This window comes from Rhea pennata, chromosome 7 (genome assembly GCF_028389875.1).
Source record: "Rhea pennata isolate bPtePen1 chromosome 7, bPtePen1.pri, whole genome shotgun sequence".
NCBI classification, from domain to species: domain Eukaryota; kingdom Metazoa; phylum Chordata; class Aves; order Rheiformes; family Rheidae; genus Rhea; species Rhea pennata.
This window is the reverse complement of record NC_084669.1, coordinates 27,619,956-27,631,363: the sequence shown is the minus strand read 5'-3', so window position 1 is coordinate 27,631,363 and position 11,408 is coordinate 27,619,956. Positions and strand designations below refer to the sequence as shown.

The window sequence follows — 11,408 nt, the reverse complement described above, 5'->3', positions numbered from 1 at the left end:
GTGGTGGTGGTGAACACTATGGCCTGAAAAGGAGAACTGAGACCACAATGTGAACAGCGTACAAGGAAAGTCACCTGTGAGGCTCTGCAATTAGAAACCAGGTTGTTTTGCTATCCACATGCTGCTTTAGAAACATACACTGCATCCTGTAGTTAAATAGAGTAATGCATGTTTGAAGATGGTTTCAGAGCTAAAGTCAACTAACCAGCTAGAGGTAACAAACAACGTTTCTAGGTTTCACAGACAATACCATGGAGCAGGTGGGCCTATACTGATAATGTGTTTGAGTGTGTAAGGTTACTTTTGATAATTTCTAAAGGCAGAGCTAGAGGAGGATATTTCAGGTTTCTACCTCCTCCTACCTATTCCTTCGGCATTGGTGGTCCAATGAAGAATGTTAGAATTCAAGCAAAATCATAGGATGTCACTGTCATGCTGTCTGTCTGAGCACGTGAGACTAAACTAGGGAGTTTTCCTTTCTGCTTGTCCCTTCAGTAAATCTCTCTGTGACAAATTAGCTATGTCAAACATAAATCCTCTCCTCAAACGAGGAAAGAGTTCTGTGGCAGTTGCTTTCATTCCTCAACCTATTCACCCATTTCCAGAACGTTTCATGTCAAAGGTATAAGAGGAAGAGTAGTTATAAGACACTTCTGCTTAGAGGAAGAAAACAGGAATTTTGACTCTTGCACTTGAACACTAGGGCAAATGAGCCTGCAAAAATACACACATGTATGTATATCACATTGTGTATTTCCTAGCCTCACTTTCACAAACTTTGGTTTATGCTATGTTCCATTTATGCAAGTAGAGCTCTTTTATCTAGGTAGTAAGTCTATAACTATAACATCCAGAACTCAGAAATGCAACATATAGAGGTAGTTTTACAATTGCAACTCTGGTGGAAATGCCTTCTCACAATTTGAATAGTCTTTACATGCCATTTCTGTAGTTTGGCTAAATTATTTTATAATAAGATAAGAACCTCCGCCATGGCATATGAAAAACATTTTCTTGGAGTATTCTAGCTGCATTGCAACAGAATGGCACCCTACATTATGCTTATCCAGATTACATAAATCTGAGAATCCAAAGGTGGGTTCAAGTTACTTGGTTTCTCTTCTCTGATTGGTAGTTTTGGGTATTCCTCCTATTCTCACTTCGGAACTCCATTTAATCTAGAAGTAGACCAAGAAGACAGCAGTTCAGACCAAGAACTCTCTGAAAGTATGGAAATCCTGAAAACACAATATTTTCTATTACAGCACATTCATTTGTAAAGTATGGAGTACCAAAAAATCAAACATGTAGGAGAGTGCTGTTCAAAGGCTGATGTTATCTAGTGGTCCAAAAACTGAAAGTAAGGACGTGACTACATTAGATTATCAAAAGCACAAGTCCTGGCAGGAATTGAAAATAATGCTATATTGTTCCTTGCTCTAGCAAAGACGCCCTGGAAAGATAGCAGCTATAAGGGGTCCCACTCATTAAGGTGACAGGCTGTGTGAGCAGCTGGAAAGTCACTTTGAATAAATCAGAGGGTTATCTGCTCTTTAGGGAATAGGACTGGAATGAAGACCTTCAATCCTATCTCCGTGTTTGTCATTGACCTGTTTCAAAACTTCTGTTATTCAAGTCATTTAAGTCATTCAGATCATTTGAAGTTTCATGTTACAATTGCAGCTAGTTTTTGACTTCATTGTCTCTACTCATGAGTAAGACCAGGAGGATAAATAATTAACTGTTTCAGCACTGTAGGGCTGATGAATAATCCATATAGCTGACATTGCTTTTACTCCAGCCAGACAGTCAATAGGAACTGTGCACATATGCTGAAGACATTACGTTAGACTGTCTAATTGCATGGTTTTGTCTCAAAGATTTCAGAGGACAAAAGACTCAATCGACCTGATAACTTTTTTCTCTACTATGATGCATCTGCTAAACTGACTGTTTGAACCAATCTCCTTCTCACTAATCTATGACTTTCAGAGGAGAAGAAAAAGGGGTCATATGGTGAAAAAAAAATCTCTATCTTGAACATAACCAGACAGATGAAAACATGCTAGCAACATTTTGCTAAGCTAAGAGCAGTATTAAAGTCAAAAAGGGGGGGAAACTGCCTTGAAACTATTCCAGAAGAAAATGTAGCAAAAGACCAGAATGACAATAGGATCTTTGAAAGATGGAGTGCTCTTTGGTTAAACTGTTCATAGCTGAGGTATACACAGTCTTTCCCTTTCTTGCTACACTAAGTAAAGAATCTATTCAACTTACTAATTTCTCTCTGTGGTTACTAGGGCCATCAGATAGTAACCACCACAGCTTCCATCAAGGGAAAATTACAGCTGAAGAAACCTCAGTGTTCAAATCCATCTGGTGGAATCAACGGGATCCACAGTATCTTGGAGAGCTGGTACATCTCTCAATATAGCTGCTGTAATAAATATTCTCCAATCTTCCCATCCCTTAGCCCCTTGCAATTTGTACAGTGTTGAGTAACTAATGCAATCAAGCCAACCAACCAACTAGCACCAGGGCAATGTTCAGTTTGGAAAAGAGTATCAAAACATACCCAAAACACTACTTCTGAAAACATTGCATTGCTCTCAGTCACTCTGTATTTGACATATATTACTGCAAAAGCCATATTATCTTATCTGCATGTTTAGAACCCCCATTCACTTCACATGAACAGTAGAGCTGTTAATAAACAAAAGCCTGGGTTTCTTAAAAATTATCACGTAAAAGCGGGAAGTGATAAAAATAGCAATTGTCTTTAAGGAAGGAATTTGCGTATCCACAAAAACAAGGTCCACAAAAAAAAAAACAAGTAGGTTCAGCTTAGCTCCTCCTCCTGAATTTTCTACCATATCTTGACTTTACCATGACCAGCTGCCAGATAGACAAGCTCCTGAGATGTGGTCTGTATTTTTTTTTTGTTTGTTTTCATTTTCCATTTACTGCCAGGCTCCAAAAAAATCCTCATCCATAATTTATCATCACTGTGCCTGGTTCCCATTTTTGTCTGTTTAATACCTCATACAACTGCCTCAGTTTGGGGTGCAATTTGATTTTTCTGGTAGCATGATCTGTGCTGCAGACAGCTATGGCGGCACTGTCCACTGGTGTAGTTTGTCCCTTCTCGTGTTGATATACGTATATTTAACTGTGCTCAGAGCACTTGTAAACCAGGAGAGCTTATAAATGCATTACAAGCTTATAAGTACATTCACACTGCAAATATTTTTCTCATTTTAAAGATATTTGCACCATTACAGGAGTTCAGTTTGCTCTCAATTGTTCCAAATTCTTCTTTGCTCTGAAGTTTTGGAAGTTTACAATCTTCATTTTCACTTGAATTCTTGTAAGCAGATAGCTGCACAATTAATTACCTTCTTTCTAAACTGAAATATATCCATCTTTTGTGTTTGAAGCTGACAATTTAATACTGTTTTCTTCCGTGCACACACCGACCTGCGTTTTCTATTGCTTGTAATGGTGCCTTTTCAGAACAGTGATTTCTCTTCAGTCTTAGCAGAGTATGTATGGTTCATAATGGTAAACCTAGATGCCAGCTTTGATGTTTCAAAGGTCAGATGTTTTTTAGTTACCTCTGTGAGAAAGGCAATTTTTTAAGATGTGGAAAGACACATTAATTTTTGGCCTCCTTTAACTCACAAAGCTGTAACCAGAGTTTTGCCCAGGTTTTTAATAGTTACCTCCTATGAGTTCCTACAACTTTAAAAAGAAGCCTCCCAGTTTCATTGTTATTGTGCTTGTACCAAATGGCCGCTCTACGACAATCTTAACACAGCACAGGGAAGGCATCAGGGGAGAGTTTATGAACTGTAATTACCAGCTTTCCCACTCAGGCTCTTTCCTAGAAGAAGAATCATTCATCATCCTCTTTTATGCTACCGACTCCTTAAAAGGCCTACTCGGCTCCGACTCCCGTGCATCCCACTGCGGCAAGGCTCCCCAAGAGCCGGAGCCCAGGCTACCTAGATGGATTTCAAAGGGAACATCGCGCAGCTCGCCTGCCTTATTTGGGAAGCCCGAGCTCCGCGAGGCTTGGCACAACCTCTGTAACCAAACAAGCTTTCGTAAACCTGGAGCTCTGACAGAGACGTAAGGAGAAGAGACCTCGTATCACAAACCCCCTGCGCTGGCAAGTAACGGGCGGGAGGGCGGGTGAGACTCCGAGTGAAACTTGTACGGTTAAAACCGGCCTGAAACAGGCTGGCAAGAAGCCCTGGAAAAGACCTCGCACGAGTTGGGTATAAAATCTTCAGGAAAAGGGCTAAGGCGGCCCGCGCACACGCGCGGAGCGGCTGGGGCCGGACCCGCGCTCACACGCCCGCGCGCACGGACGCACGGACGCGCGCGGCCACACGGGCGCCGACAGCCACGCACACGCGCGGCCAAGGGCCGGCGCGCACGGCGGCGGGCGCGCGCGCGCGCGCGCGGGCGGGCGGGGCCTCTCCCCATTGGCTGGCGGGCTCATGCCTATTCAGCGGCGGCGCGGGGGCGCGCGGCGGCGCCGCGGCCCGGCCCCGGCCCCACGCGGCGGGCGGGCGGCCTATAGCGGCGCGGGGCTGGTGCCGGGGAGCCCGCGGGCTCCTCCCCGGCGGTGCCTGCGGGAGTGAGAATAAAGACAGATAGCGGGGCAGGCACCAGCCGGGAGCGGAGGAAAAGCGCAAAAAGTTTCCTGCGAAGTTCGCGGGCGGCGGCAGCGATGCCCGTGCTGCGCGGTGCGCTGGGCGGGCTCCGCTCGCCTTAGGGAGGGGAGGCGAGAGCCAGGCGGGGGCTGCGCGGGCGGCGGGGAGTCCCGAGCCCGGCAGCGAGCCCGTCCTCTCCGCGGCTGGGCCCGGCGGGAGCCGGCAGCGAGGAGACAACATCCCGGACGGAGACGGAGAAGCGCAGCTGGCCGGAGCGGAGGGAGGGGGCGCAGGCACCGCGGCGACACGCACTGCCGGCAGAGCCTGGGGGAAAGATGAGCTTGCTGTCAGCCATAGACACCAGCGCCGCTTCTGTCTACCAGCCCGCCCAGCTCCTCAACTGGGTCTATCTGTCGCTGCAAGACACGCACCAGGCCAGCGCCTTCGATGCCTTCCGCCCCGAGCCCTCCTCGTCCCAGCACCCCGACCTCAGCTACACCAAGAGCACCCCGGAGCTGGGCTCCTCGCTCAGCTCCAGCTATCTCAACAGCTTCTTCCAGCTCCAGCGGAGCGAGGTGAGTGCGCGGCGCCGCGGCCCGGCGCGCAGCCCCCCGCGGGGCGCCGGCCACTCGTCCACACCGAGCCCCAACCGCCATGATGCTCGAGGAGCTTCGCCCGGTTCCCCCGCAGCGGCTGCTCGCCGCCGCCGCCGGGCCAGGCCGGGCCGGGGAACCGCTTACGCTGCGGCTGGCGATTTCCCGTCTGCGGAAGAAGTCCCCGAGCGGGGCAGGGTCGCTGGTCGCTGCCCGGAGCGGGGCAGCCTTCCGCCCGCCGGCGGAGCGCGGCGTTGCCGCCCCGCAGCCGGCGCGCGCCGCGGGGCCGTTGGGGCCGTTGGTGGCGGGAGCGCCGTTCCCTCAGCGGCACGGGCGCCACCGCCGCCGGGGCGAGGCGCCGCCGCGGGACCGGCATTGGCGAAGCCGCCCGCCGCCGCCGCCTCCTCCCCCTCCTGCCCCCGGCGGCGAGGGGCGCCGGGCGCCGCTGTTGACAATCTGGTCAATGGTTTACGCGGATTTCGGTGCCGCGGCCGCCCGGGGACGCGGCCGGGCCGGGGGGGGGGGGACCCAAGAAGCGCTACGTTTGTAATAAAACCAGCGAAACAAACCCGCCGTCGGCAGGCCTGTTAGAGGCTAAGTGATCTTTTTTAAAAAAAACCCCAACCCTAGATACAAAAGATAACGCTGTTAGAAAAAACATTTCAGGATGTTTCAAGCGGAAAGGCTAAAGGCACTACGTTGCTTAACGGGAAGAAGTCAAAGGCTGGCGTTGTTTAAAAAGGAGAGGTATCGGAAGGAACGTGAGAAAAATACTGATTGAAAACTTTTGCACGCGTTTCATAACGCAAGAACGAGACTAAATGAAACCAAAAGGAAGGAAACTAAGAACTATAGCGTTTGCAGAGCCAATTCCCCGTGGAGCTCCCTGTCACAGGAAGTTGTTGAGGTCAAGCACTTCTGCCTTGGAGGGGCTTAACGCGCACAGAAACCCTGCAGGGCGGCACACCTCGCGCTTCGCCACCCTAAAGAGGTCCCACAACGTCATTTCTCCCTACTGTGGGGCTCTAGCTTCTTGTCCTAGGCACCTGATGTTGGCCACATTTGGAGAGGGGCTGCTGGGCTAGACGGGCCATGCATCTCACCGCTGCGGCTGTCCCGCAGAACGACATTTCAGATTTCTGCCAGTGCCACTTAACTTGAAGCATATGTTTTAAAGGTATTTGCAGTCCAAATACCTGTTTTTTCTTCCATTAACAATATTACAGAATTGTTCACGAAAAACAAATTGGTTTCCCTAACAGTTACGGTGTTATAACTGTTAATAATGAAGAGCTACCAGTTTTATATACATACATATACACACACACACACACTCTCTCTCTGCTTTTTCTTAATAGGAAGTTTTCTTTCTTTAGACTTTTTGCAAAACAAGTGTAGTCTCAAAACATGCATTCTTTTTGAAATATACATAATTCAAAATCCATTCAGTCCAATCTACCTAGCCTTATTAAGTATAACATAATTACTCAATTTAAAAATACGCAAACTTAACAAGCACATCGATTTTGCTGAAAGGCCAACAGGCAATGAAATTCAAACCTCCAGCTACCTACCTGTTGATTCCAAATTGTGATTTTGCCACTCTGCACTTTGCTTGCAAGCTTTGTGGTTTCCAGGTAGTGATAAGAATCCAGGATTTTGGCCTACGTGGACTCTTTCCAGATTGAGACTAGATTGCTCTGTTCAGGATATGGTAAAGTCAGAATACATTCTGCTCAGCATGAATCCTTTTTCTTCCTACAAGAAAAGAAAAAACAAGTGAATGCACAAGTAAAAACATATGCATCCAGGAGGCCTTTGACAGTCTCTGAGAAACATTTTTTTCCCCCGTTAAAGTTTCTTTCAAGTTCATTTTCTGGAATACCACTTGCAAGCAGGGGCTAATCTTTTGTCACACACTCTCTCCCTTTTTCCGCTTGGCTCATGTTTCTTTCTAAGTTTTCCTTGTGCTCCCAAACTATTTTCTCCTTCTTTCTTCTGGAAAATTATTTCCCTTGATATGCTAGGCTTTCTCCAGACTGCTGCTTTAACTAAATATTCAAACCTCTGAGTGGTCATCCCATTCTCACCCACCCCATTCAAGGTGCTTGTTTCTGATGAGATCAGTTACCTCAGCTGCATTTGTGTAGATTCCTATCACCTTATGAGGTATATGGGTGCAACTTTATACTACTCTTATTAACTTTGTTAAAATTTTTGAAGCATATTTGTCACAACAAACAGAGATGCCAGGGCTATAGAAAGTCTAAAGCATTCACTGTTCAAGAGGAGCTAGAATCATTTGATTCTGTACAGATTTTTAGTATTTCTTAAGGATCAAGCTTGTTAGCAATTTGTTCAAGTTCATTTTCCAGCCTGTGACAACGGTAGCAACGAGCATGTGGCTGGCAGAGGCACCTTTCTACACTTCCAAACTTTTTTGCATACTACATACTTAGTACCGAAAAGAAGAAAGGGAGCTCTGCCATCTCATTTGACATGAGAATGCATTTGCCCCACTGGATATACTCCGAGGAAAGTAGGGAGCCATTTAACTCCCCTATCTTACTCTGCATGCTCAAACAGAAACTTTCATTCAAGGGGTTAGAAGGTGTTAGAGATACTGCTGCTCAGAAAAAGTTCTGTCAATATATTAGATGCTCTGTTCTTTCCAGAAACTAGACTACTTTTTGGCAGGAGTCGCCCAAGAGAGTTTCCTGCAATGTCATGCTCTTAATTCTTGAAATTCTAACATCTGTTTATTTGCAGATGCCATTCAGTATACACTAAATATTTGGACTGTGCAAAATCATTTTGGGGAGCAATAGTGCTGTGTGCTGCTTTTACATCAAGGGGGTTTATGCTATCTTTGGAACACACATAGCTTTCCACAGTTAAACTGTTGACTGTTTTCTACACAGTGCTTGCTTTGGTTGGCATTTTTTCCTCCCGGTTTTGTCCTGGGATGGCTTAGCTTGGAGCTGAGCAGTAACAATGATTGACACATAGCTGTACTCAATATTTGGAAAGTGACCTAATGAGAGGCCAAAATAGCAACAGATTTAGAAATGATAGGATCATAGTGTGTAAAATAATCATGCATCCTGTATGGTGCTTTGCAACTGAAAATTTCTGGAGGAGATTGCTTGGAGACAGCACTTGTGAAAAGTTGCTATTATACAGGGTTTGCTAGTCTGCATGGTAGTGCCTGTGTATGTGACTTGCATGCTGACCAAAGGAACTGGATAGGAAAAAAAAAAACAAAACAAACAAACAAACAAACAAAAAAAAAAACAGCACCCACAAATAGTCTTGCACTTAACGAAGATTTTTGTCCTCCAGACTTTTTCCACTACAATGGACGCCTTCTAAATAAACATGATGAACACAGCTGTTTGGTGCATAAAAGCCCATTGTACCAGGAAAAAAAAAAGAAAAAAAAAGCAATCATAAAGGTTTGAACAGTACAGCATCAATGAATGTTTTGTTCCATATGCAAGACTCATTTTGCAGAACAGACCTGTTTTAAATAAAACTTTACTGCTGCATTTGTTATGCTAGATATGAAATGAAAGCATGTTAGAACATTAAGATGCATTAAATTGGTTATTGAACTGAACTCCACCCTCATTATAACACCATCCTTTAGAGCCAGGTACTTGAGGTTTTGTAGTGGGGCTGGTTACATGGGATTTAATGTATTTGAGACACAGCCAGGTAACTGCGGCTTTGTGTCATTGAGTAGTATAATTGAGAAACCTAGAAGAAACCTAGAATAGTGTAGTAGATCAAACAGTATTTTTCTGTACTCACTTAGGCTTTCTACCAGAGGAATGCTGACTTTGATCAAGAAGAGACAGCCACCAATGAATAGAAATTACCATATTATACATATCAAAATTGCTTCTTTGAATGTAGAGTCCTAATGCCCACGCAGGGCAATATTTACACATGAGAAGGCACCCGTGCTTAATGAATTCTTTGCCAATGTACAATAGTCTACATGTCATTCCAAGAGGGGAATTCCTTCCAGAAATCTCTGCAGTAGCCAGTTTCTGGATCTAAAACAGGTCTTATTTAAGCACAAATAACTACATGTGCTACTTACTAGAAAATAACGACAATTTTTGAAGAGTAGTTGCAGTGTTTGACTCGGGGACTTCTAGATCCATTCCATATAGGCAAGAGAAGAACTAATTGGGAAAGTGAGAATATAAGCTAGTTGAGTTTGCCACAGAAAAGTGCAGATTCAGAAAGGAAAATTTGGGAAATTAAAAGATTTAAAGAGTGTACTGTCTCAAATAATGTTTAAACTCTAGTGGAGCAAAAACAGGTCTGCTGCAGTGGGATCACTACTACCGATCAAGCAGCTTCCCAAAGAGGAAAAGTTAGTATGACAATGACACTCACATATTTAAAAAGATAAAAATAAAACTTGCAAGAAGAGCAAAAAAGTATGGAAGGACTTGTACCGAAATAGCACTTGTACTGAAAATACATCAGACAAACTTGTTTTCCCTCTCTCCTTAATAAAATTTTAGGAAGATACACTAGCTGGATATTTTATGAAGAATTACCTGCTCTTTAGCCTAGATTAACTAATTTGGAAAGTGATGGTAAGAAAAAAAAAAATTAAGTTTTCACTGTTTTCTTAGTATCTGAACCTTGTATACTTCAGATGCAGGGTTTGCAGTTAGCCCACCAAATTAACTGTTACATCTCTGAGAACAGCCACAAATAAAAGGTTCCTAAGAGAGAACAAGGCATACTAACAGGCTGCTCATAACCAGTATGGTTCCAGGGCAAACGCAAGAGATGAGCATTGGCAGAAATTACCACGTACTCTAAAATATTTCTGATTTCCTTCATTTTCTGGCCTGTATTCGTTATTCTAACATGGAACATACTTGTGATCCACACAGTATTTAATATGCTAAGTGTTCATTAACTTCATTAAGGACTTAACTGCTTCTTCATGCAGTCAACAATCACAGTTATTATCTCCTCTTATTTAAGAGTAGTTACTGACAGCCAGAGTAGCACAGGATACAGGTTGCCTATAGTGTGTGAAGACATGTTAAAATAATTTTAAAATATTTTACTTTCTGTGGTTTCTTATTCTTAAAGAAAATGCAAAATTAGCCTTAGCACGGCCATACTTTGGCTAGGACTACAAAGCGTCAGGTACGTTTCACAGGGTTGCTTCTGCAGTAAGATTTACTTACCGGACAAAAGCAACAGCAAGGTAGCCTGCTTTCAATTGGCGTTCACTCCATGCTCCAAAGAGGCTTTGGAACTTGACTAAGAACTTATAATCATTTGTCAAGGTGAAACAATGAGCTCTTATGTATTTAAAAGGGGAAGTTAAAGTTATTAAAACACTTAAAAAATAAATAAAAAGGACAAGTTCGCAAACAGGATGTTGCACCTTATTTGGACATTGTCTTTGATTATGCAGACTTCCTAAAATTTTTAGGATAGCATGCGAATAATTTTGATACGCATTTAATAGAAGGCATATCGCATATATCGAAAGAAGAACATAGACTATGCATTATAAAATAATGAAGCATTTCATCAAGACAACTAACTATAAATTTCTCTTTTAATACATGCTTTAACAATTATTATTTGATTAATTTCCTCCTCATTTTTCTCATTATTGTTTATTAAAGTACTAACATTTTAGAGCCTTAACCCTACTACAATTTTATTGAAAAGGCAATAGTTCAACAGTTTTAGAAACTTCTGTACTCTGACTCATTTTAAAACGATTTTGGATGATTGAACGTGTACATTACACACATTTTGTGGCTATTTAAAGTGACAGTAAACACATTTCAATTTGTTTTTCAAGGAGCTAGATATCAATTCAGGTATATTCTCCCTTCTGCCTCCTCCCCTGGTGTAAATATCTTCCTGTGGTTCTACAAAAAGTATTTAAAAGAAAGAAAAACAACCTATGCTTCCTTCTCTTCCCTTGTCACAGAAATGTGGAAACTGACTACACAGGTGAAAGAGAGACTAGCACAACACACTGCTGAACACATAAAGTAATCCAAGCAAAAAAGCAAATTTGTTTTTTAATCACTGTCAGTTCTAAGACACCTAGCTGCTACTGCTAACAGTAATAATTGTACGTAAAAATATTCAA

At 43.7% G+C, this 11,408-nt stretch overlaps 1 protein-coding gene across 2 annotated transcripts in view; it reads left to right on the top strand.

The window, feature by feature from the left end:
* The first annotated feature begins 4,623 nt into the window (after nucleotides 1-4,623).
* The window catches only part of ZCCHC24 (zinc finger CCHC-type containing 24), a 120,661-nt gene continuing 113,876 nt past the window's right edge, over nucleotides 4,624-11,408 (top strand). The window contains exon 1 of one of the 2 annotated variants that reach the window (XM_062579594.1): nucleotides 4,624-5,236. In XM_062579594.1, coding sequence (XP_062435578.1) covers nucleotides 4,997-5,236 — 240 coding nt within the window. In that variant the 5' untranslated portion in view covers nucleotides 4,624-4,996. The remainder of the gene's footprint in view (nucleotides 5,237-11,408) is intronic. The other variant, XM_062579593.1, reaches the window with a different exon arrangement.